Source organism: Protopterus annectens, chromosome 6.part1, assembly GCF_019279795.1.
Source record: "Protopterus annectens isolate FY-2018-M chromosome 6.part1, PAN1.0, whole genome shotgun sequence".
Taxonomy (NCBI): Eukaryota; Metazoa; Chordata; order Ceratodontiformes; family Protopteridae; genus Protopterus; species Protopterus annectens.
Genome location: NC_056738.1, coordinates 407338431 through 407363973, shown reverse-complemented (window position 1 = coordinate 407363973; position 25543 = coordinate 407338431). Strand labels below are relative to the sequence as shown.

The following is a 25543-nucleotide window of genomic DNA, read 5'->3' as shown; positions in this document are numbered from 1 at the left end:
CAAGACCCTCAGAGTTGTGCTGCTGACCCCCCAAAAGGAGGACCATGGCTCCCTTGTTGCCAATTGCACTACCTCTGGGTATTCAACCATTTTGACAGCGGTCACAAAATAGTACAGTTGTGTACACTTACCATAAATGTAGATGTTCGAGTGAATTCACTGTTGCAGTCATCACATTTGGGTTATCTGCCTGCAGGTAGCTCTCAGTCGGCCTGAATACCAGAGTATTGGGATTTCTGCATCGGATGCTGTCGCTTCTTCCATGACGTCAGGATGTCATGGGTATAAAACATGCAGCAGACACCCATTACATCAGTTTTTCTTGCCCCTTATGTCAAAAAAACCCTAAATAGGAAGCAATTACATGGTGTGGAACACCTCCAGCAAAAAGCAAATTCCAATGATATAAGGTATGTCAAACAAAAAGGATAGGTAGAAGAAAAGAGAAGTCAGGGGGGCAGGAGGGAAGGTAACCAGGACTGCAACAATGAATACACTCGAACATCTACATTTATTGTAAGTGTACACAACTGTACTATGTTCGTGTTTCACTGTTGCAGTCATCACATTTGGGTTGATTGCCAAAGCTGAGCATGGGTGGTGGCAGTCAAGAAGCATTAGGGCTGGCAAGCAGGCCCTGTAAGACTGCTGTATCAAAATCCAGCACTGGATTTAGAAAGGATAGGCAAGTGGTAATGCTTGGTGAAGGTGTGCACAGAGCTCCAGGTTGCAGCTTCCAGGATGTCCCTGGCAGGGGCACCCCTGAGAAATCCTGTAGAAGTTGACGTAGCCCTAGTGGGATGTGCTCTGATCCCCTGCGGGGGGCAGGTTTCCCATGATGTTTGCAGCAGAAATGGATGCAGTGTGTTATCCGTGTAGAAATGATTTGCCCTCTGCCCCTGTAGCAAAACTGACTAGCAGCTGGTCAGATTTTCAGAAAGGTTTAGTCCTGTCCAGATAAAACCTAAGCTGCCTGTGCAAGTCCAGGTAGTGCAGGATCCTTTCCCCTGTATTCGGAGGATTAGGGAAAAAGGTTGGCAAATGAATGGATTGGTTTAAAGCCACACTAGATACCACCTTTGGCATAAATGATGGGTTAGTCCTGAGGGAACCCAGTCTGCATGGAAGAAAATGAAGGGTTCCACGGCCCTAAGGGCCTGCAATTCAGGGTTAGTCCTGAGGGAAACCCTGTCAGCACAGAAATAATGAAGGGTTCCACAGCCATCAGTGTTTGTAACTCAGACACTCTTCTTGAAGTGATGGCTAGAAGTAAAGCTGTTTTCCAGGAGAGGAATTTTAACTCTGCTGAAGCAGCAAGTTCAAAAGGTGGAAGCGTGAGTTTTTCCAATACAAAGTTAAGGTCCCGGGCTGGAGTGGGAGCTCTCCTGGAGGGTCATAAATTTTTGGCTCCTCTCAAGACCTGTTTGACCAGAGGATGAGAGAAGAGGTGTGTCTCAGTACTATAATGAGCTGAGATGGCAGAGACATGAATCTTAACTGAAGAGAAGGATCGGCCTTTGTGGAACATCTCTGTTAAGTAATCTAGTATATGAGGTAAGCTGGGCACATTTGTGTCCATTCCTTGAGAATGGCTCCAAGAATAGTATCTTTTCCACTTTTCTGAATAGGAATTTCTAGTAGCAGGCCTTTTTGCCTCCAGGATGATATCCAGTACCTGTTTACTGAGGGGTCAGTGGATGAACCAGGCTGCTAGGTTCAGGGTTTGTAAAGTACAGATGTGTACACTTAACATAAATGTAGATGTTCGAGTGTATTCACTGTTGCAGTCATTACATTTGGGTAATCTGCCAGCAGATTACCCAAATGTAATGACTGCAACAGTGAAACACGAAGAACATCGGAGGATGGAAAATCTGGCCCTCCTACTGGGACAGCAGGGAGGGGGTCTGAGGCAGGTGCCAAGGTCCTGTTTGATCATTAGTAGAACCTTCGAGAGGAGGGGCAGAGGGGGAAAGACAGAGTGAGAGTTTTTTTCCATGTAAAGAACAGAGCATCCCACTTTCCTTGCTTGGTTGTGGGTAGTTCTGGTGCAAGATTTGCTCAGTTGAAAGTTCTGAGGGGAAGTGAAAAGGTCCAGCTCTGGTGCCCCCCCACCTGTGGATCAGCAGCTTGAATGATTTGGGTTCCATTCATGTGGGTCCATTAGATTTCTGCTTGTCGTCTGCCAGTGAATTTAGTTTACCTGGCAGGCATTGAGTTTGCAGGTGCACTTGGTTGCTTCAAGGCTGTGCCCCACAGAGCCATGGCTAACCTGCAGAGTGGATAGGAATGGGTTCCCCCCTGCTTGTTTATGTACCACATAACTGTGTTGTCCATCTTTATCAATAGTTGCCCTGGAAGAATACAGCGTTTGAAGGCTGTCAGAGCATTCTGTACAGCTAACATTTCTTTTTGATTGATATGCAGGTGCATTTGCTTTGGGCTCCATTTGCCTTGAATACCTTGTCCTGCCATGTGAGCCCCCCATGCATAGTCTGATGCGTCTGTTAGGGTTTGGGTGGCAGGGGGTAGAGTGAAAGGGAGTCCTTTGTTGTGGTAGCAGGCCTCTGCCCACCAAAGAAACTCTGCCCTTAGGCAAGGAATGATAGGAATCATTGTTTCCATGTCCTGAGAAATTTGATACCAGAGACTTTTTAAGCACCAGTGAAGTTTCCTCATATGCAGTCTTGCATAAGGAATTAGTAGAATGCAAGAGGCTATGAACCCTAGGGCTTGCAGTATTTTTCTTGCAGATAGCTGGCTTTTGGTGGCCAGAAAATTGAAGTAGTTTGTCAAATAAATTTGTTTTTGAGTGAGGAATGCCATCTGGGAAGCTGTGTTCAAGCTTGCTCCCAGGGATACAATCTGTTGCCTGGGTACCTGATGTGATTTCCTTTTGTTGATGGTGTACCCCAGTGAAGTTAGGTCTCTTTACAAATGTCAGGTACTGGAGTAGCAATTCCTGTCTGTCCGTCTGAATCAGGCAATTGTGCAAGTATGTGTAAATTTGAATTTCTCTCTGCCTGCAATATGCAATGGCTGGAGCTAGGATAAGATAAGCCAAAGGGAAGTGCAGAGAACTGATAATGTATGGAGCCTGCTCTGAAACATAGGCATTTCCTGCAAGATTCCCTTATGGGGATGTGCAGATAAGCTTCTTTTAAGTCTAGGGTGGCTAGCCAGGAGTCCTTGGCTAGCACAGGAAGCAGCAGTTGGAGAGTAAGCATCTTGAACCTTGGAACCACCAGGAATGTGTTGAGAATAGACAGATCCAGGATAGGGCACCAATAGTTTTCTTTCCTGGGTACCAGAAATAGTATGGAGTAAAAACCTTGTCCCCCATGTTCTGTTGGGACAGGTCGAATAGCCTTGATACTGAGAAGAGAAGGTACTTATTTTTGGGCCTCTGCCCATTGGTTTGGGGGGAGGTCTGGCCATCCGCTTGGGGATAGCAGTGAGTGGAATTAGAATCTGCATCCGTGGGATACAATGTTCAAGACCCATCTGTCCTGGGTCATGTACTCCCGGTGTTTTGCATGTAGGGCAAGTTTTCCTCCTAAGGGTGCAAGTACTTGGATAAGGCTTGGAAGAATTAAGGATAAGTCATTGTGAGATTTTACCATAGGATGTTGGCTTACTATTCCCTGCTTTAGAGGTGGGAGCACTCCATTGCTTAGATCTGTGCATACCGAGACTGCATTAGTGGTGGTATGCTGCCCCTGGGTTTGGACTGAGAAGGTCTGTTAGGGACTGGAAAGGACCAGTTTTTAGAAGGCTAATGCCTACTGAATCTAGGTGGTTGTACCTGTAGGAAATACTAAACAGTTTGCATAGATTTAGCTTTTTCCTCCATCTTTTTGAGGACTTCTGCTTTATTGCCAAACAGGCGTTCTTGATTTAGTGGTGCATCTAGTAATTTTGCTTTGACATAGTCTGGCAAGATATGTTCCTTAAGCCAAGCATGCCCTCTAAGAACAGACCCAGTGAGAGCAGCCCTGCAAGATGCTTCTAAGGCATCAAAACCACATTGCAAAGTATGTTTTCCAACTTGGTTAGCAGAATGCATTAACATTTGTAAATCTTTATGTTCTGCACAATCAGGAATCAACATAATTTTCTGTTTAAGTATCTTCATAATATGTTGCTGATACTTTAACATATGAAACTGGCAATTTAAAGCCATGATGGCAAGAGTAGCAGAGGTGTATATTTTCTTACCCCATCTGTATGAAGCCCTAGTGTCCTTGTCTGAAAGGGTAGGGCTTTTGGCTGTTGTAGCCTTAATGCATTTAGATCTCTGGGAAATGGTCCCTGGATCCGCAGTAGGATTCTTAAAGAGAAACTTGTGGGAGTCAGGTACTCTGTAGTACCAGTCAGGTTTCCTGGCCGCTGGACTGGATTCCAAGAAGACATCTACAATCTCCAGAACAGGGGGTATAGCTAGAGGCCTGTGCTGAGGCAAGACTAACATTTTTCAGTCTCTTTTTGGACTGTGGGTAGTCCTGGCATTCCCAGCAGAAATGCTCTCAAGGTATGCAAGGTTTCACCAAAAGAAAAGTCCTCTGGAGGGGAGGCAGAGGGGATGGAATCCTCTGCATCTGAATCCTCACCGGTAGATAAGGGAATGTCCTGGTAAATCCGAGAGATCAGAGTCATCAGGCTCCTGGTTTGTAGAATCAGAAGGAAAATCAATCCTTTGTCTTATAGAGGGGGAAGGCTGGCTTCCCCTAATTAAAGCTATAAGGTCTTCAGCCATTCTAAGAATTTGTTTCTGTGGCAAGGAAGGTTGAGCATGCGCTATGGCCATCGGTTGTCTAGGCGAAGTGCGAACTCTGGGCCTGAGAAACTCGGTAGTTTTAGTCAAACAAGAATATGTCGGTTTAATACGAACATCAGAAAGTTGGAATACACCCTCAGAAGCCGGTGCCTGCACAGTGTCTCTGGACCCATCCAAGGTAGAGACATCCGCAGGTTCCATAGTCGAAGAAGCAGCTCGCGGCATACCGGACTCCGAAAGGGTCTCAGTAGAGGCCTGCAAATCTGTAGAAGCGGGCATCAGCGGCTGCGAAGGCGCCTCACTGAGTACCGGCCTATGTGGTCTGTCTCTGTCTTTATCCTTACGTTTTTTCGGAATATCAGTAGTAGGATGGCTGATCGAAGCAATTTTGGAATACGGAGAATGAGAGCAAAAGAATTTAGCAACAAAAATAGCCCAATGACAAATAGTTCGGCGTTCAACAAGGCACAAAACCGACAGCAAGGAACATCATGGTCTGGGCCTAAACAGATGACGCAGTAAGAATGAAAATCTCTGAGGTATTTGCTTTCCAAAGACAATTAACTTTTTCCGACATCTGTTAGAGCAAGAAAAAAGGATCCCCAATGGGGTACTTATCTTTTAGAAGACTTCAGGTCTGAAACTTGAAAAACGAAAATTTTAGGAGGCAGCCGACAAGCACTTGTGAACTGCTTCTGCTTCGGACACTGCACAGCAAGAAAGACTTATGTAATGGCGTTGGCTGCATGTTTTATACCCATGACGTCCTGACGTCATGGAAGAAGCGACAGCATCCGATGCAGAAATCCCAAGACTCTGGCATTCAGGCAGACTGAGGGCTACCTGCAGGCAGATAAACCAAATGTGATGACTGCAACAGTGAAACATGAAGATCATCACAGGTTCCATTCAGACTACGGTTCTGCTTGCTGTTCGCCACACCTAAACTAAAGCTGAAGAGGGCTCCCGCTACTGAGTTTGAAAATTCACACTAACAATTATTAGGGTTTTGCCCTCCTTTTCCACACAACAAACACATCACTAAATGGACCCCCCCCAAAAAACAAATGCCCTGGTGTCATCAAAATCTGTTAAGCAAACTTGGGCATGCCAGCACATCACTACGTTTTGCACTTGCTTCCCAGGTCAAACCCTCAGCTGAACTGAAAGCCACTTTCATTGGGAGTTATGAAACGGACATACTGTTGCCAAATTAGACTGCAAGACTTGTTGAGCTTTGCATCTGGTAAACAGTCCAGCAATTTTTCATTCTCATCACCCACCTCTCACTAACTTGACCACATGGGACACAATTTCTATCCATCAATGAAAAAGTAAGAGATATGCAAACTCTACCTGAACCTGCCCAGAAGCACTGGACTCTCTTATGGGGATGGACAGCAGGGATCTGTAAATTTGGAGCCTTTCTTAAAGGTAAACTCCACTTTCCCACATTTCCCAATGAGTTTTGCTTTGCCTGTATCAATGTTCAGACAACCTTCAGCATTTTTCTTTTTTTTTTATTTCCACTCTGCTAAATAGGCTACACAGCAGAGCTTTTGCATTTTTAAAGCAGGTCACCACCTACGTCTCAACCTGGAAACATCAAAAATCTGGACAAAGGCCCATACAAAATAGGTACAAATCTGTACGCTGATTAACAAAATTTGCACGCGTAATTATGTGACCCCACCCATACAATGGAATTGTGGGATACCAACTTTCAAACGCAAACTGAACAGACAACCAAACTATGGCCCCAGACCCTGTAGTAAATGGTAACCATTTTTTTGTTTTTTGGTATGTGTAGCAATAATGTTCACTGGGAAGGGAGAAGATTATGAACCTTAAGATATTGTTTTTGGTGAGTTGCAGTATGTGGGTTTTGTGGTAACAGTAGGGCATTTAATGGTAGGCAATATTCTAATCTTAGCAAAAGAATATACTTTGCTAGGACCTCCAAAAGTCATTCTCCATGGCCTACTGAACATTGGTGTAGCTTGAGTTTGTGCCGCCCGAGGCTGTCTGAGTTTGCCACCCTCCCCCCTCACAAAATTATGGTTGGGGGGCCCCCAATACACAGCCCTCCCACTGCAGCCATTCCAATGTCCCATTACTTGGCTATTTCACCCCATTTACCATAAACACGGTAATGTGTGTAACTTGCTTTACTTCTATGATGATTATTTGGATTTCATTTAAAACTTTTATTTTACATTTTATAGCACAAACACAAAGCCGTATGCCAAACAAAGCAATACAGTCTCACAATGAAAATAGACTTAGCATTAAAACTTCTCTGCCCTTGAAACTCACATTTAAAGAAAATGCATCTAGCCAGTGGCAGATAATTATCTGTGAGCTGTTTTCAAATCATAGGCCCCTTGCACACGAAACGTACATGTGCTCTTTGATACACCTTCCTGACTGTATAAAATTACATTCCTTGTATAATACAGCACACTTGTTATAGCGCGTTTTACATTTGTTTTGAACATTTTTCCAGTAAGCAATGAAACAAAATGCATGAACCAATAACTGCCCAATTCAGAACATTTCCATCATAAAAGTCTACTCAAACTTCTACAATCCACCAGTATCGTTAAATATGCATAATCTCTGCAGAAGTAAAAGTCATCTAAATAATTACACATTGAAGAGATCTGCATGATCTGCAACTAATGAAGAGCTTGCTGCTAGCAAACAACTTTATATTTCATGGTTTCATCTACAAATAAAGTGCTTGTTGCCCTTGAGGAATAAATTACCTATGTTACATTAAAAAAAAAAATGATAAGCTAGTAATATTGCAATAGGGAATGTATGGGTAACAGGTTTATATTTACTAGGTATCTCTGCCAAAGAGGACATTCTCAGGACTGCAGCATCCACTCCATTTAAAAGTACAACACAGTACAATATCAGCAATCCATCTACATACTGTGGGAGTAGAACCCACAGCCTTCTGCATCAAAAGTAGGTATTCTACCTGATATGCTGCTAACACAAACAGACCTGGCATAAGCAGCACTAAACTTGTCTTCCCCTGAAGAACTATGCAGCTCAAGAAATCTGGAAAAAGCCAAAATTTACTTTGGGGGGGGGGGGTTACAAAGGCCCAAAACTACGTACACATTTTAAAGATTGCTTTTATAATCATAGAAAAGCTGCTAGAAAAAAAACATTTTGTGTTAACATGCGTTTCCTGAAAGATAGGAAAACTGAAACAAATGGCTATCATTATTTAGTGAAGTCAATTCTCACTGATTTGCCAGAAAACTACATATTTTAAGAGGAACAGACCAAACCTATGAGACAAACATTCCAGACCTGAATCACAAGTGCTGGAATGGGTAGAGTCTCTAGGCTCTTGCTCCTTGTATGTAAGGTACAGGGTTGGAGTCTTACTAACTGTAAGCAGCAGTCATACCTAACTGGGGAATTTTCTCACATGCAGTCACGCACACACACACAGCTGTTAAGTATTTCTCCCATCACACAACTGCCTAATGCTCACTACATAGAAACTCTTAACGGCAGCAGTGTGTGTGCGCTAAGTTCTGCAGCCGTTAAGAGTTGCTCACTACATAATCAGCAGTTTAACAATTTCTCCCATTAAAAAAATAAGAGTAAATGTAATGCTCACTACCCTGGGCAGCAGCCTCTTTCCACAGCAGGTTGTTACCTTCTCTAAGACTATACTGGACTTTGTTTAGTTCCAAGCCTTTGTAGGGTTACAACCAATATCCTGACCCACTGCACTCTTGTCTGCCTTCCATCTAAATGCCAGGACACCATGTAACAAGCAGTTTTTTTATATTTGCCATAAAAATAACATGTTTATGTAACATCTATGATTAGTACTCACATCTAAAAACTAGGCTATATATACCTGTCTACTGTGTCATTCTTTAACAAATGAACTGATGGCTTTACCACAATGTTTTAGCACAAGGGGCTGTAGAAAGGGTGTCACAGGAAGAACAATGGATCGGATTTTATTCTCATCTGTATCTTATTCCCAAAACATTAGGTGGGTGCTAATCAGCCTAGAGTTTGTATAACTGCAACCATCACATATATGTGAAGTTTCATATGATCATCTTTCATTCGTTAATGCTATTACTGCCAAAGAAGCACTGGTTGGTGCCAGCAGATATGGCAAACTCCATTAGGAGAAGACGAGTTTCTCCTGCCGTTAACAAAACATAACTCGTTGGCTGCTAATGGCTGCTATGTAGTGAGCACTGCATTTAAACTTATTTTTTAATGGGAGAAACTCAAAAAGCTGCTATGTAGTGTAGAAGATTGTGTGATTTTTTTAATGGGAGAAACTCTCAACTGCTGCATACAGCTCAACTTGGAAACTCTTAACCGCAGCAGTATGTGTGCTATGTAGTAAGCATTAGGAGATTGTGTGATTTTTTTAATGGGAGAAAAGCTTAACAGCTTACAGCTCAACTTGCAGTGTTACCGTTAATGTTTTGTTAATGGCAGGAGAAACTCATCTCCTCTCAACTACTGTTTATCTTATCTTACATTTAACTTTTCATGCATTAACTATGAAAACAGACGGTTAATAATTTAAAATTGCTACCTACCAGGCACCTAGCATGGATACAGGTGGTGCATAAAGTCCTATTTACACTTTTATCACCAACCATACAGCCACTAATGTACATAGTGCTGTTAATGTGAAATGCTGATGCCGTTTCTCCAGCACATAGCAATCATTAAGTTTCTTCAACATAGCTCTAAATTACATTTTTTACCTGGAAGGAGCCGGGGGAAGAAAGATGCACTTAAACTGGCTGGGTAGCCTCATGAGCCTGACATCATCGCACCCTGCACGTGATGACGTCAGCAGTAAAAAAAAAAACTTAAAACAGAAAATTCGGAAATTAAAGGGGCCACACTAAGTAATTCGTGGCACCCAATTTTTGCCCTCAAAACCGGTATTTACTGAGGAATTCAGTACGGTTGAGGTATGGTCACCACTCAATTTTTCAACATGAATCTGTCTTGCTGACATTAGTAAAGGTCTATATACCTGAAGTGACACTTTTTTCCAAAAAGCTGCTGTAAACTTTGGCCAGAGAAATATTTTTATTTAAGTACAAAATTAAGCAAAACAAACCTACAGCCAGCCATCATTCCTCTTTACTAACTCTGAAGTGACAATGCTCAGTCAACTCATGAGAACAGCAAGGCAAACAGCTTTAGCACACTGATATGTATACAGTGAAGGTCTGAAATTTTTACTTTCATAGATGAACACAGTTTTATGATCCTGATTTTGCAGGCACATGACAATGAGAAAAAAAAAAGGATTTTCATACCACATACTTAATCTGTAGTACCAGAATAGCAGGCTGTGCACCTTCAATTCAGAAATAGAGTTAGTACTGAGACGACATTGCAAAACCTGTTTTAATATCATAGGCGTGCCCATATTCAATGTGTAGATCAAAATACAGTTCCAATATCTAAACTGATGGGAAGTTTTGTAATGCTAGGAAGAAAAACTGTTTATGTAGCAAATGGGAGTGAGTCAGTATGGTTTGCAATGTAAAATGCTTGCAATTAGGATCTTCAGTGTGGTTTGGTTTTCATTTATATACATGTATGATTGCTTATGTCATAAATGATGGTTTACAAAAGGGACAGGGACAGGAACTGAATAATGTATGTACTGTTGCTTAAGTTATATGACATATAGCGATATATAATGTTTGTTAATTTTAACTTGCTAATACAGTTTCATTACTTTTATATAAATGTGCCTATGTCACAAGTGATAATTCAAAGTGTTTAAAAAAGTTCTGGTTTAGATACATCAGCTATGTTAATATCATAAAAAAAGCTGTATAAACATCAAAGGGTAATAACGTGACATAGGACGGCATTTGTGCAAAAGTATAAAACATAAAAAGTGACGAAAGTTTAGAACTGAAGGCTGCACAAATCTTAAAAGGAAACAGCTGCACTGCAGTGGTAGAGAAAAGACGAATGATACAAGGCTACTACAGTACTGTTACTTTCTGAAGGCCCAGCAACTTAACAGCCGACGAAAACCTTGTTATATTGCCAGTTTGTTTTGTTAAAGCTTTAAAAATTAACTGCAAAAAGGTGAGCAGAAGCTTAGCATCCACTTTAAATTAGTAATTCAAGGGGAAAAAAATCAGATAACAGACTATATAAGTTGCCTGCCTTTCTGCATTTTTATCTAAATGAAAGGAAAAACCACACTGGGTTCCTTACATCTAGAATTAGTCACAAAGTGAACTCTATATGGATTTTGGGAAGGCAAAAAAAGATTTTAACATATGGTAGGCCTAACATATTAAAAGATAATAGGCACTTAAATGCAATTCTAATGCACTAACACAGCATAGGATATCAAGCTGTAATAAAAACTAGAATTTGCCTACAAGGGTAGCTGCCACCACAATTGTGTCAGGCATTTAAGGGTCTCTAACCAGCAGTTTCAATTCTGAGCGAGTTAACAGTATCCAGTCAGGTTGCCTTCAAATCTCAACCAGGAAGATGGTATGCGTGGATGAAACACCTCCTGTAAGGTCTTCTGTGATGAAGAAGAATGTATCATAGGGCCATCCCCCTTTTTCTGTCCCATTTTAAAATGCTATCAAACCTGGGAACTTTAGACATTGAGAGGGGGAAATCGGCAACCTCCATGTCACTTGACTTCTAAGCTAGGTGACTGAACAGGTCAGCCGATGAGCTTGGTCTTGCATGCATTTCCTGGTCTGTGCTCAGGGGGTGACAAGTCCAAGTATGATGAAACATCAAGACGAGACAAAGTCACAGTGAAAGGGCTTTGTAGTCTGTGTCCTACTGCTCAACAGTGCAACAGCCAGAAACTCTAACAAAGAATCTACAGCTTGAATACAAGCAGAAGTCAAACCTTGGGCAGATGCTGAAGGAGGCAAAGGCAAAATCAACTGCATCAACAGCATCAGTGCTGACACTATAACATGCTTGATATTTAGGGCAATGTCACTGAAGGCCAGAAGGCCGAAAGTACCTGAGTGGCACAGAACAAAAGCCCTGAACTGCTGAGGTCAACAGCATCAATGCCAAGGTTATCGACCTATGGCACTGCTGACAAAGCTTTTTCTTTTTTTTTAGTGCTTTTGCATTTATGATGGGGAGAGTTCTACATTAAATGCTTAATGATATCACTAACAAACCTTAGAAGTTAGCATTGTTCACCACCACCAACCACAAAACAATAGCAATAGCCAGGTCAATAAAGCTTTACTCAAAGTGCATTACAGCTAAAAAGTGACTGATAAAATGAATTAGCAAACGAAGAGATTAAAATAACCAAAGTATATGAAGCTGAATAATTAAACAGAAAAAAAAATTATGTTTTGTTACTTATATGAAAACAAAAACAAAAAATGGTCTAACCTAAAACGGAAGCAGGAATAGTAAACAAGTCTGACAAAGATGGATCAAGAAAATGGCAGAGCTAAGCTATGACATTTTTTCACAACTTGTAGACTGGTGCATCTTCTCTAATGTATCAAGCTACTTGTGTGGCAAAAAGATCAGAGTAGGAAGGCTTTCAGACAAAGTACTGGGTAAAGGGAAAAAGCAGCCTGGGAAAAGTTTTAGATCCCAGGCTGCCCAATGCCATCAGCCCTACAGCTGACGACTGACATTACATTACAGTTATACTTTTTCACCTATCTAATAACACCTCACATGTGATATAGATATTTCCTGGCAAAAAAAAAAAAATTAAAAAATTACATTTGCTTCAATATACTTTGGTGGTCTACAGAGTGGTGGCAAGCCAATCTCTTGCATTTCAGCACACTGTCTAAAGTCAGGGTCACATGGTACTGAAGAGGTCATTGTTGCTGTCTCACAGTTTGGACTCTAACTAGCTTGTCTTATGCAGAGTTTGCCACGGCCTTATGGATTTTCTCTAGATGCTCTAATTTCCTTACACATACCAAAGACATACCCACTAGGTGAAATGCTGACACGCTGAGCTGCCTACAGTGTGTGTTGTGTATGTGTCAAGGTAAACTGGACAACTAGGCCTTGTTCTTTTTTTACCCACTGATTTGACAGACTAGGCTTTGACTCCCTTAGGACCCTGCATGGCAGATTTTGCTCCTTGAGACAGGCATGCCTTCTAATCACAGATCCAGTAACTGCGGCCCTGCAAGAGGCCTCCAAGGAATCAAAACCACATTGCAAAGCATGCTTTCCAACCTGTTCTGCTGAATGCAATAATTCCTGTAACTCTATTTTCCACACAATCAGAAATCAACATCATTTTCTGTTTCAGTAAGCCCATAACATGCTGTTGATATTTAAGCATATGAAACTGGCAGTTTAAGGCTCTGATTGCCAAGGTAGCAGACGTATAAACCTTCTTTCCCCATCTATCCAGTGCCCTGGAATCTCTATCAAAGGGGGTAGGATTTTTGGCTGTAGAGGCCTTTACACCCTTGGGACCCTGTGAAATAGTCTCAGGATCAGCAGCAGGATTTTTGAATAGAAATTTGTGGGAGTCAGGAACCCTGTAATATTTGTCTGGCTTACTAGGAGCCGGAGGGTAGGGAATCAGGAGCCATGCTTGATTCCGAAAACACATCAACAATGTCTAATACAGGAGGTATAGCCAAAGGCCTATGCTGAGGAAGAAGGAGGAAATCCCCAAGCCTCTTTTTTGATTCAGAGAAGTCCTGACTCTCCCAGTGAAAATGTTCCCTTAAAGTAGGCAAAGTCTCTCCAAAAGAGTAATCCTCAGGAGGAGGTGCAGGTGGGTTGGATTCCTCTGCATCAGAATCCTCATAGGGTGGAATAGAAAATTCCCGATCAGAAGAAAAATCAGAAGAAATGGAAACCGGATATGAAGATTCATAATCAGTGCCTTGCCTAGGCCTCTTAGCAGGGGGGTGGGGGGGGGGTGCCCTGATCAAGGTAATTAAGTCCACAGCCATTTTGATCATTTTTTTTTTTTTAGGCATAGGGGCCTGAGCACTTGGCTCATGCGTCAGTTTTTTAGACAGATGTTTTTGACCTTGTTTTTGAGGCTGGCGTTGGTTTTATATAAAAATGTTGAGGCCTGAAAACACCCTCAGAAGCCGGTGCCTGCTCAGCGGCTCTGGACCCATCCAAGGGAGAGACATCCACGGGTTCAATACTCTGAGAATCTCATGGCATACCGGACTCCGAATGGATCTCGGTAGAGGCCTGCGACTCAAATGTAGCGGGTATCAGGGGCTGCGAAAGCACCTCACTGAGTACCAGCGATTGGCTTAGGAGAAGCTTTGTCGTTGATTTTGGACCTCAACGGTCTGTCTCTTGTCTTCTTCTTTGCGTTTTTTGTGAACTCCGGTAGTCGGATTGCTAACCGACGACATTTCAGGATAATTAAATCTTGATCCAAAATATTTATAAGCAAAACTATGCCGACGCTTAATAGTGCGTTGGTTAAATCTAGCACAAAACCGACAGCAAGGCAGGTTATGATCCGGGCCTAGGCAAGGAATACAGTACAAATGAAAATTCTTATGAGGTATTTGCTTCCCACAAGTAATTCAATTATTAACTTTTACTGACATCGGTAAGGAGCAAGAAAGAGTTTCCCCAACGGGTATTTAGCTTTAGTTTGAAGACTTCGGTTCTGAAACTCAAATGCGAAAATTTCAGAAGTCTGCCAATCGGCACTTGCGAACTGCTTCTGCTTCGGGCACCGCGCGGCAAGAAAGACTGGATAAAATGGCGTTGGCTGCATGTTTTATACCCCTGACGACCTGACGTCATGGAAGAGACAACAGCAACTGACGCAGGACCCAAGACTTGTTATTCAGGCCGACTGAGGGCAACCTGCCGGCAGATTACCCAAATGTAATGACTGCAACAGTGAAACACGAAGAACATATAGGTATGTTAAAGAAAAGGAATATTTGAAGTCAGGTTCTGTTATAGTTCTTGAATTCAACTCAGTGTTCTGCATTAGGAAATAAGCATTCTACAATGAAGAGTAACACAGTAATGTATTACTTAAACAGTAATAACAATGACAAGGGCAAGTGTCCAAGTTACATGTAAGCATGAATAAAAAAGTTTCCCACTTTTCTGTTAAAGGCCTAAACAGCTCAGACATGGAAAGACCCTCACTAAGCTAATAACTAATTTGATTAGAAAAGGAATGCAAAACACAGCAGACTTTGTATAAAACATATTTATCCTACTAAAACATTTTCAGCTGCCATTTTTATAATCTCACAAGTTGGTTATGGTGAGGCAACAAATCCTGTTTTTGTAAGATCACATGTAAGCAATACTACATGTTACGTTTACAGGAAAACTTTACATAAACATTGCTAAATTCTTTATAAGTCCTACCTCATAGTACAAATCTCCATGAATTGTAAGCTTTGGTTTCACTTGCCACTTGAAGAATGCGTCATGCAGCTTCTGATAATCTATGTCAATTTTACCCATCTTTGGGCGAACTTTTTCCCTCATTTTAGATTTCATTGTTTTCTGCTCTTCCTAAAAAAAAAAAAAAATTATTAAAACAGCAGAACAAAATTTGTACTTAAAAGTGCAGAAGTGCATTTCAAAATATTTTGGACCTTTAGTTTTTATTCAATCAATTTAAAGTGACTGCAACATGTTAAAACATCTCTAATGGCTAATACTAGACTGCTGCAAAAATGTGCTATATTTTACAACTTTTGCGGTATATAAATCTGAAGATTAAACTTTCACAACTAAGCCACAAGGTACTGCGCCAAAATGGAACACTGTCTTGCAACTCAGCTGAGGACCTCACACAATTAAAATTAGATAAGAACTTCAAATGAGAGCCTGCATGTGTCAGTTTGGTACATTTATTTTAACTTTCTCACAAAGTACAGCTCTGTGACATACTCAACAAAACATTATATGGAGGACTTCTTTCCTGTTTTCCCACTAATAACCTTTGGGCAACAAATGCTGGACATCACAATTAGAAAACTCCCTAAACAAATGTGTTTTTTGCTTGCAATGAGGATTTGTGGTTACTAGGGGACAGAAGTGTGCTTAACATGCAAGCACACCATACCACAGATTATATTGAGGCCTCCATCTGCCAGAGTTGATGGCAGCTCAGGTGGATGTAAAAGATACCACAGGACTTAAAGCTCTCCAGCACCCTGGTCAAATTTCCCTTAGTAGGAATACCAGTTTGGGTCTCCCTTGCAAAGGGCCCAATAGCCTAGTGGGGCTAAATTGGTAAACAATATGTAAATAAAATACCAAGAATTTAATCTTCCAAAATTGAAGAACCATAAAAATCCAAAGTTTTATCCAGAGATTAAGATCTGCATATTCTGATCATCATCAAAACTGGTCTTTACTCAACAATGGTAGTTAAACAGCTTGTCCTCTCCCACTTTCAACTTATGGCATTATACACAGAAGCTGCCTCCCTCATGATAACGAAGGACAAAAAAGTTACACGAATACCCTCATGTTACATCTGTAAGTAGTAAAGCCCATCTTCAGTAGCTAGTACGGCTGTATACCAGTGGCTAGTATGGCTGTATACCAGAAGCATCAGGACAAATCAGCACCTGAAACTTTTCCAAAGATCAGCTTCCTTCCTCTGCTCCCATGATGTTGCTCTGTTCCTCTCCAGTTCTTGCTTGACTGCTGGTACTATACCTGTAGGATACATGATGGACAACCCCTAAAACACAAAGTGAGGGTGAATGGAAAGGGAAGACTGTCTCCAAAGTCAGACCTACTTCATACAGGTCTATCATTGCTTAAGTACACAACTTTCATATCTTGTAAGAAAAAAGTCATCTTTGGTATCTGCACAGAGGACAACTAGACAAATGGGTGGACATGGTAACAAACATTCCTTTGACAACAGCAGCCTAAAGGAAGAAACTTCACCAGAAGCAATGTAACTTTTCATATTTAGTAAAGTTGTTTAGGTGCACCTAACTGGCTGCTGAGCAATCATCAACCAAGGCATTTTTCAGGAAGGTCACCAACATGGCCACTGCCATTATGAAATGAGCTTTTTTTAGAAATCACAGCCAACTATTAGCAGACATGCAACAAAACTTTATACAAACAAACATCTAGACACAGTTTACCTCAGTAAACATTGAAGACCTGCAAAATGTTTTCTTTGCAGGTCAAAGGAAACAAATGGCTGGTTTACTTTCCTTAACTCTAATTCTAATAATGTAGAATCTAAGTATTCAGTGAAGGTCTCCATAATGTGAAATGTATTGACACTTGAGCTGACAGTTTGGGAAGAATACCACAAAACTGACGGTTGGCTCAAGCTTTTCTGTTGCCACTTTTAGTATAAAGGAGGGATTACTTCAAAATCACCATGACCATGCAAGGGGTTTTACTGACCAGCCTGCAGCTCTGAAGTTCATCTTACTGATATAATAATAAGATAGTCTTCTAAAAATTAAAGTCCATGGATGACATAGGCTCCAAAGGGGTCCTTGACCAGGGCTTCAGGAACAGATTGCAAATCAGAGAGTGGTACAAGGTCCCTGACCAGGGTGGGGATGGGGCATAAATAAATGGCCACTTTAAGGAAGCCATTATTCACTCTGGTGGCTGTTAGGGAATGTAAATACTGAATTTGGTGAAAAGAATGAAACATTTGCCAGGTGCAGCATTACTAAGGCATAGCTGAGACTTTGCACAAACAGCTTTGCTAAATGCATCAAAATGTGTTCCAGTGGCAGGTGCTGGGGTTGCATGACTTCCTGAGTGGCCAACACGATGAAGTAATTCCACTAGTCTTAGTTCTCCTACTGGAAGGTTTTTCAGAGTTTCTCCTGTGACATTAGGAGATAAGTTGGGAGTGGTTTGCTATGCTTGGAAATGGAAAAACATACCAATAGTTTGAGGGCATTGCTTTCAAGGCGAGGTTCCATGGAAGGGCAGGTTATAAAGGTCCCTTAACAGAATGAGACCAAGGGGCCCTTTCTAGATTGTGCAGACGTAGTGATGGAAAACAGTGATGTGGGCCAACATGGTCCACTAGATGGCTCCATCAGAATCATCCAAGCTAGTCTTTCTGTACCATTTTTAGAAAGACAGAAAAAAGGCGAAAATGCACGTAGGAGGCCTCACAACCACAACTCTATTAATAAAGTTGGACTGTTTCCCTCTGTCTCTGAGGTGTTGGGACCCTGAATGACAGAGCAGAAATTAACAGTTCACATTTAGTGGTGATGTGAAAAGTCTCATCACCAGCAGACCAGTTCAGTGAACATTCATACGACAGGAGCAGGTTACTACCCAGTCTCTCTGCAAACAAATTATTTTTGGTGGTAATACACATTTCAGGGAAAACTGTCTGTGGACTAAGGCACAAATCCCACACACAGATGAGATCCTTACAGGGGAAACAAATGCGCTTCCTCCTGTTTATTAATGTATCATACTACTATGTCAACATGGATGGGTAGTAGCCTTTTGGAGACAAGATATGCAAGGCTGCTTGCAGGGAAAATGAACTGGAACTCTAAAACATTTGTGTGTAGTTGTAATATCTAGCAAGACCACAATCACTGAACCATCTTGTCATGAAAATATGGCCTCTCCAACCCTAGGGAAGGCACATCTTTGGTGAGAACACAAGAGAAATGGAGTGTTTTGAAAAGCCTCCCAAAGAAAAGGCTAAGGGTATGAAACCACCATCACAAGCTACATTTGTATCTGTATGCTACAGCCTGTAGGTTAATGTCTGCTTGTGCCGATGTAGGGCAAGTGAAGTGTCTACTGTAATTGTCACATGTACAGCAGGACAAAAGGGATAACAACTATGGTGGCGGCAATGTCTCCCAAAACCTTGAGCATAAAACAACTCATCTTGGGCCTGGATGACAGAAGTTTAAGGCAAACTGCAAACTTCCTTCCATTGCATAAATATCTTAGACATGTTGAAATCTATTGCATACCTTAAAATAAGGAAGGAACTTGGACTTTGGGGACACTGATGATAATTACAGAGACTAAACAATATGATCATAGCAGGTTTGGTCAACACTTGTCTAAGACAGTGTAGCAAGAAGCTAATCATTTAGATACGGGGAGGGGGTTATGTACTTACCATAAATGTTCCATCTGTGTTGTCCATTTTCATCCTTCAACTGTTGGGATCAGTTCCAATCCTTGGATCAGACTCAGCCGTTACTTTAGCTCATAGCCATCAAAAAGCTCTTGAGCTCCTCCCTTAGCCAAAATGCACCAACCCCTAACATACCCCAGATCTTGTTTGCTGTTTTACCTAAAGTAGGAAGTACTATTATATATATTTCCTTACAGCATCCCACAGTGATTCGCTTGGTGGGGAGGATCAAGGCAAAGGAGTTGCTGCACTTGCTGTTCAGCGGAGATGCAAAAATATCGTAGTAAGGCTGGCCCCAATGACAGAAAATCATTTCTGCCACTTTAATGCTGTTGAGAGACCACACCTGAGGTAGCAAAATGGACCTGCTCAATTTGTCTATCATGTTGGACTTTTCTGAATGAGAACATATGCACTGTACAGGCATTCAATTATATGTCAGAACATGGATATAAAATTTTGGGTATTGGAGGTAGTAAAACAAAAGGAAAGGAAAGGGGACTGGGAAACCCTTTTGGAATACCGAGAGATGATATGGCAGATGAGACTAGATTCTTGTGTATATCCTGGTATGAACGATCATATTTCGATAAAACCTGCCTTAAAAATGATAGCATCTAACTATGGTAGGAAATAGACATGATCCAGTATTATAATTCTCTGGATATTTTGGTTGCAGTTTCACCATTACCATATAGCTATAGCCTGAGGGGAAAGAGCAAAGTACATTGGAGTATATTTAACATTACTGGTAAATACACCCTTTATCATTTTATATTAGCAATTTCTTTTCTCAAGAGAATTTTTTGAGACTACATGGTTGTTATGGTATATACAATTATCAATTATTAATTATATATTAAATTTAAATATATTTTTTATATATAATTATATAATTACTAGTTTTTCATATATATATTTATGGAGAAAACATAATACCAGCAAGTGGTTTTACATAACAGTTTTTTATATAATATTCAGTATATCTTTATTATATATATATATATATATATATATATAGTAGACTTTATAGGTGAGTTAAACAAGACTGGATAGGCTTACATGTGTATGTGTATATATATATATTTTTTGTTCATAGGACAGTTGGTCCATTATTTAATTATACATATTAATTATACATTTTATGTGGTTTTCAACATTGATTTTTTGCCCACATTCAATATATTTATTGTTGTTTTAACAAAGTTTTTTAAATTGGTTTTAACTGTATGTATTGAAATAGGTGTTTTATATAACTTAAGTATTTAATTAATTTTTAAATACAAATTATATTGATGGTTGTTTAAATGTTCATTACTTATTTATTCATAATATACATGCATTACAGTTTGTGAATTGTGGTTTCCATGTCATTTTTTATCATGTATACACAGCAGTTAATATTATCTAGGAATGATTGAATTTTATAATATTATTAAGTAATCAAGTAATTATTGTATTAGATAGTGTGTATATATATATATATAGTAGTTTAGGTGTTGATCTGTAGATTCTGAAGAAGTCTCACGATATGAGACGAAAGCGCGCTCAATCTTAATTCAATTTACTGTTACACTGGTTCTGTGTGCTGTGTTCTGTGTTCTGCGTTGGCAAGATTAAAGTGTTTGGTGTTTGACTAATTGCGTGGCCAGTTCGTTTTTTGGCATAGAGGAGGACAGCCTTTATAGAAACCTACAGCTTGACTTTTGTCCTTTTTGGTTTTATCTGTACAGGGTACGTGTACCCAGGTGCTGTGTGTGGATACCCCAGATCTTGTTTGCTGTTTTACCTAAAGTAGGAAGTACTATTATATATATTTCCTTACAGCATCCCACAGTGATTCGCTTGGTGGGGAGGATCAAGGCAAAGGAGTTGCTGCACTTGCTGTTCAGCGGAGATGCAAAAAGATCGCAGTAAGGCTGGCCCCAATGACAGAAAATCATTTCTGCCACTTTAATGTTGTTGAGAGACCACACCTGAGGTAGCAAAATGGACCTGCTCAATTTGTCTATCATGTTTGACTTTTCTAGAATGTGCATTGCTATCAGAAAGTGTTTGGAAGAGATCAGTGATTGCCACACTGACGGCTTCTCAACACATGGGGTAAGACCTGGTTCCCCTTATTTGTTGATGTACCAAACTACTGACATGTGTTCCATCTGAATCGCAATGGTCCCAAAAGGGAGAGAGAGTCTTGGAAGGCCTGAAACACTTAAAAGCACTGCTCTCATTTCCAGGACATTGATATATGTCTTCAAGGGACCAAGTGCCTTGGACTGTTTTCTCCACTCAATCTAGGAAGTGTCCAAGGTCATTATATCCTTGGGCTGAAGGAGAAAGGATGGTTTTATATTACCTGATCCAATTGAATCCACCACCAAAGGTCTCTCTTGCATGCCTGAGTGATTCTTATTTGGGCTAACGCGTTGATTAAAAAAAAAAAAAAAAAAAACAAAATCAATCCATTGTGTTGCTAGCACCCACTGAAGAATTCTCATATGAAATCTTGCTAGAGGAACCAAAGTTTGACCACTGACATTGACCCCAAAACTTGAAGAATCAAATGGGCTGAAATTTTGGTACTGTGAATTATTTTTCTGACCTGGAATCTGATGGTCTGCACTCTTTCAAGAAAAAGAGAAGCTGTCACTGACACCATGTTGAGAACTGCTCTTACGAATTCCAATGCTCTAGACAGTTGTAAATGAGACTTGTTGTAATTTATGTTTATTTCCAGATGGAAGCAAGTCTGGAGTACCTAATCTCTTACGCTTATTAGAACATGCCTGGTCAGGGCAGTAATGAGCCAGTCATCTAATTATGGAAACACCCAGAATACCTGCAGTCTAAAGTTAGCTGCCAAAACTGCCATGCATATGGTGAACACCCTGGGGGCTGTGGTGAGGACAAAGGACAGTTCTCTGAACTGCTAGTGACTGGCTCCCAAGCTGGAAGCATAAATGCCTTAAGGATTGCCTGACCATTTTTAAGTGACAGTACTCATACTGAAGATCTATCAAGCACATCCAGCTGTCCTTGCCCAAAAAGGGCAGAACAGACTGAACAGTGACCATCTGAAACTGTGTCTCAACTGATTTGTTCAAGTTGCTGAGATCCAAAATTGGTCTCCAGTTCCCTGTTTTCTTTGGCACTAAAAAGAATCTTGAGTAAGTTCTGGATTCTATCTGGTCTGGTGAGACCTCTTGGATGAGTCTTTCTAGCAGCTTTATTTCTATTGCCGCTGCTTTCCTCTGACTGGGTGGATCATCAGGAAAGTTTGATACAGGAGGTGGTGGGAGGTAAAAGGGAATAGAATAACCTCTGGATATGATCCTCTGCACCTACATTATCTCTTATTGATGTCCAGCCAGGCTCTGTTGCAGGGATAATTGACCCCGGATTGCCTCCAGAGTGGGACAATCGGGCCTCCTTTCAGGAGTGCTGGTAGGGTATCTCAGAGTAGGAATCTCTGGATACCTGGTTCCACGGGCCTCCTCTGTTGCACGGGTGTCATCGTTCATTTGAGTTCCCTCGTCTGCATCTGAGGAAACTATCTCCATGTGGATCTCGGAAAGGACCCTGGGATTTTCTGAACCACACTTTTGAGGAGTCAAAAAACGTATGCCCTCTGAAGAAAGTGTCTTTCTGTCTTTTTCACACCTGCAGTGTGCATCTTTAAAGTGAAGGCTAAATAAACTATCAAATGGTGCATTGATAAACGAGGACTTGAAGGGCTCTGTAAAAATCACACAAGCGCATCCAGGTGAGCCTAATGATGGAAATGCCTGAACCCACCACCCGAGGCACCTTCAACTGCATGCGAGATAATCCTCATGGATGAATTAGAAACAGATTATAGGGTAGCCAACTGTGAGGCAACAGAACTCGGAGTCTCAGCAGAAGTGGTCCCAGAAAGGGATTTTGACAGTTCCTTTATCAAGTCCCTTTGTAGTATTGTAAAGTGTTGCCAGGTAGGTCAGCGACCTTAGGGCAAAAGTTGCTGAAGCATACATACACTTCCCCAAAAATCTGTCCAATGCCCTAGACATCCCGGGGTGGAGATGTGGTTAGAAAATTATTACATTTGGAAATTAAGTTCATTTTGAACTACAGGACTCTTTTGCCCAGGGGACTTAATTTGGAAGTCAATTTTGTGTTTTAAGGTGATGTATTTCATTGGGGGATTCACTGCCTTGGCTGTTTTTTTAATGTATTTATAAAGGTTTTTAGAATGGATCAAGTTTAATAAAGTCAAGCATCTTGTATTTAGGTAAGATTGACTAGGCATCCTGTATAAATTTATTAAGATTGTTCAGCTATGATCTGAGTGCACATTTGTGATTATTCCTTGTATCAAATTCTGTTTTATGAATTTGATGAAATATTAATGAATTTTCTATTGAATATTTTCTATATGAATTGATTTTTTTATTGAATATTCTATTTTTGTTTGATTAAATAATATTAGTTGTAAAGCTATTAAATGTTAAAAAAATTTTTTTGATAATTTTTATTTAATTAAAATTCTGAAAGTTTTGATATTTTTACTTAACTACGTATTTTCTGAACATGGCTGAATGTGCATGAATATATTTGATTGGATGTTGGGGTTTTTTGAAATGTATTTAAGTGAATTGCACTTTGCAGTAAAATGTCCGTTGAAGGCAAAACTGTTGAGGTACCAGATTGATTGTGCAGTAAAAGAATTTATCAGCTCCACTTTTGTTTGTTTTTGCGGTTTCATTTTGTATTAGTGTTTTTTTCTGTATATATTATGTCGAATTTGGAGGGAGGAGCTGTTCCAGGCACTTCAAAAAACTCAGCGGATGTGGACAAGATGTCTTTTATTGACTTTATGAAGGAACGTGAAGCCAGACTTATGCAGCAGAATTTATGGAAAACAGAGGGTGAATTGGAGATCAATGTGCAGTTTACTCACCTGCAACGTCTTATGGTAAAAGAAATGAATTTGTTTCTTGACACAAAACTATTAAAAAAGTATCTTAGCCTTAATATCACTCCAAGGGGGATTAGACTTGACAAACTTCCTGCTTTTGATTTCACCGATGATGAGCAGGATTTTTTATTGCAGAGGAGCAGGTCTCGCTGGAGTGTACGTTAGGTTGGCTAAGTATACTTGTAAAAAGAAACCAACGGCAGACTGAGAAATTGCAGCAGCAAATTATTGACTTGCAAAGTAAACTGAAGGATTCTGTACTGGCAGTCCTTCGCTAAGAAAATGTGTGAACTGGGCAGTAAACTTGATGAGAATGAAAAAACTGCATTGAAACGTAAAAAAAGTAAGTTGTTCTGGGACATAAATGATTTTAAAACTGGCTTGGTCTACGGATTAAATAGTTCCAAATGCTTTGGGAGGAGCCATGTCAAAGTTGAACCTGATGGGGCCCAGAGAAGTACTTGTGAATCTTCAGTGTCTTCGGCAGACACGTTGGCATCAAGAAAGAGTGCATCTTTTGAAAATACAGAAGTCGACTTAATGGAGTTTTCTCAGAACTCTAATATGGTTGAGGGGTCCTTCTTTGGGCGTCTCACAGCAGGGAAAGGCCAAGTGAAATCGGCAGAGGGGCAGGAAGGCTCGTTAAATTTTAGTAATACTCAGACACCGGATGAGGTGAAGGACAAATGGACTGTGAATACGGGCTTTTTTTTCCAATGCCTTTTTTCTAAAAAGTAATGTTGCACCCTGTAATTTGAATGTTAATGATTCTTTGAAAATTGGGAATTTATGCGACTTTGAATTGAATGAAACGTTGTCAGGCCTACTGTCAAAAGGCACAAAGTTTGTGCCAGTTAAGACTCCCAACGCTTGCAGATTTATTATTGGATGTTAAAAAAATTCTGTAGGAAATTACACTTGTTAGTGTATTTTGACAAACAAACGTTAAATACGGAAGTTGAAAATATAAATGCTGTAGAAATGTTTGATGAAGATAAGTCTGTTGAATCTTTCTATTTATGAATATGATGTAGAAGTGGAAATTGTGCAAGAAATGGATAATACTGAGGAGTCATGGGATGTCTTTGATAATGGTTATGGTAAACTGTTTGTGCTGACTTTACCCACACCCAGTAATTTTATGCCGCCTAAATTGTCATCAGCTGTCTCATTGTTTGAGCAAGTAGTTTGTAGAAAGGTGGAATGTGAATTTTTTAAATTTGAAAAGAAAGAAAAGAAGTTTAATATTTCACAAGAAGAATGGTTGGAATTAAATTCTGTAAGGGCTCAACTTTTGAATGTTGTGTTTAAACATGCAGACAAAGGGGGTAATTGGACGATTATGTCAAAAATTCAATACCACAAAATGGTGTTTGATTTGTTACTGCAGCAGGAAGATTATGAAAAGTTAAGGGTGAATCCAGTGCAAGAATATAATGAATTACTGCTGGAATTGTTAGAGCGAGGAGAAAGGTTGGGCTTCTGTAGTAAGGATAATGTGAAAAAATTATTCAATGCGAGGCCTGTAAATCCTTTCTTTTACACCCTGCCTAAATTGCATAAAAGTCTTCTAGACCCCCCGGGGAGACCAATAGTGTCAGGGATAGGATCATATTTAGAGAATGTAGGGATTTTTCTTGAATCTTTAAGAAATTCC

At 40.4% G+C, this 25543-nt stretch overlaps 1 protein-coding gene across 1 annotated transcript in view; it reads right to left on the bottom strand.

Moving 5' to 3' along the window:
* The window catches only part of SF3B2 (splicing factor 3b subunit 2), a gene marked incomplete in the record, with an annotated part of 1007319 nt that overhangs the window by 388340 nt on the left and 593436 nt on the right, over positions 1-25543 (bottom strand). The window contains 1 exon segment of the mRNA XM_044075829.1: positions 15173-15322. Coding sequence (XP_043931764.1) covers positions 15173-15322 — 150 coding nt within the window.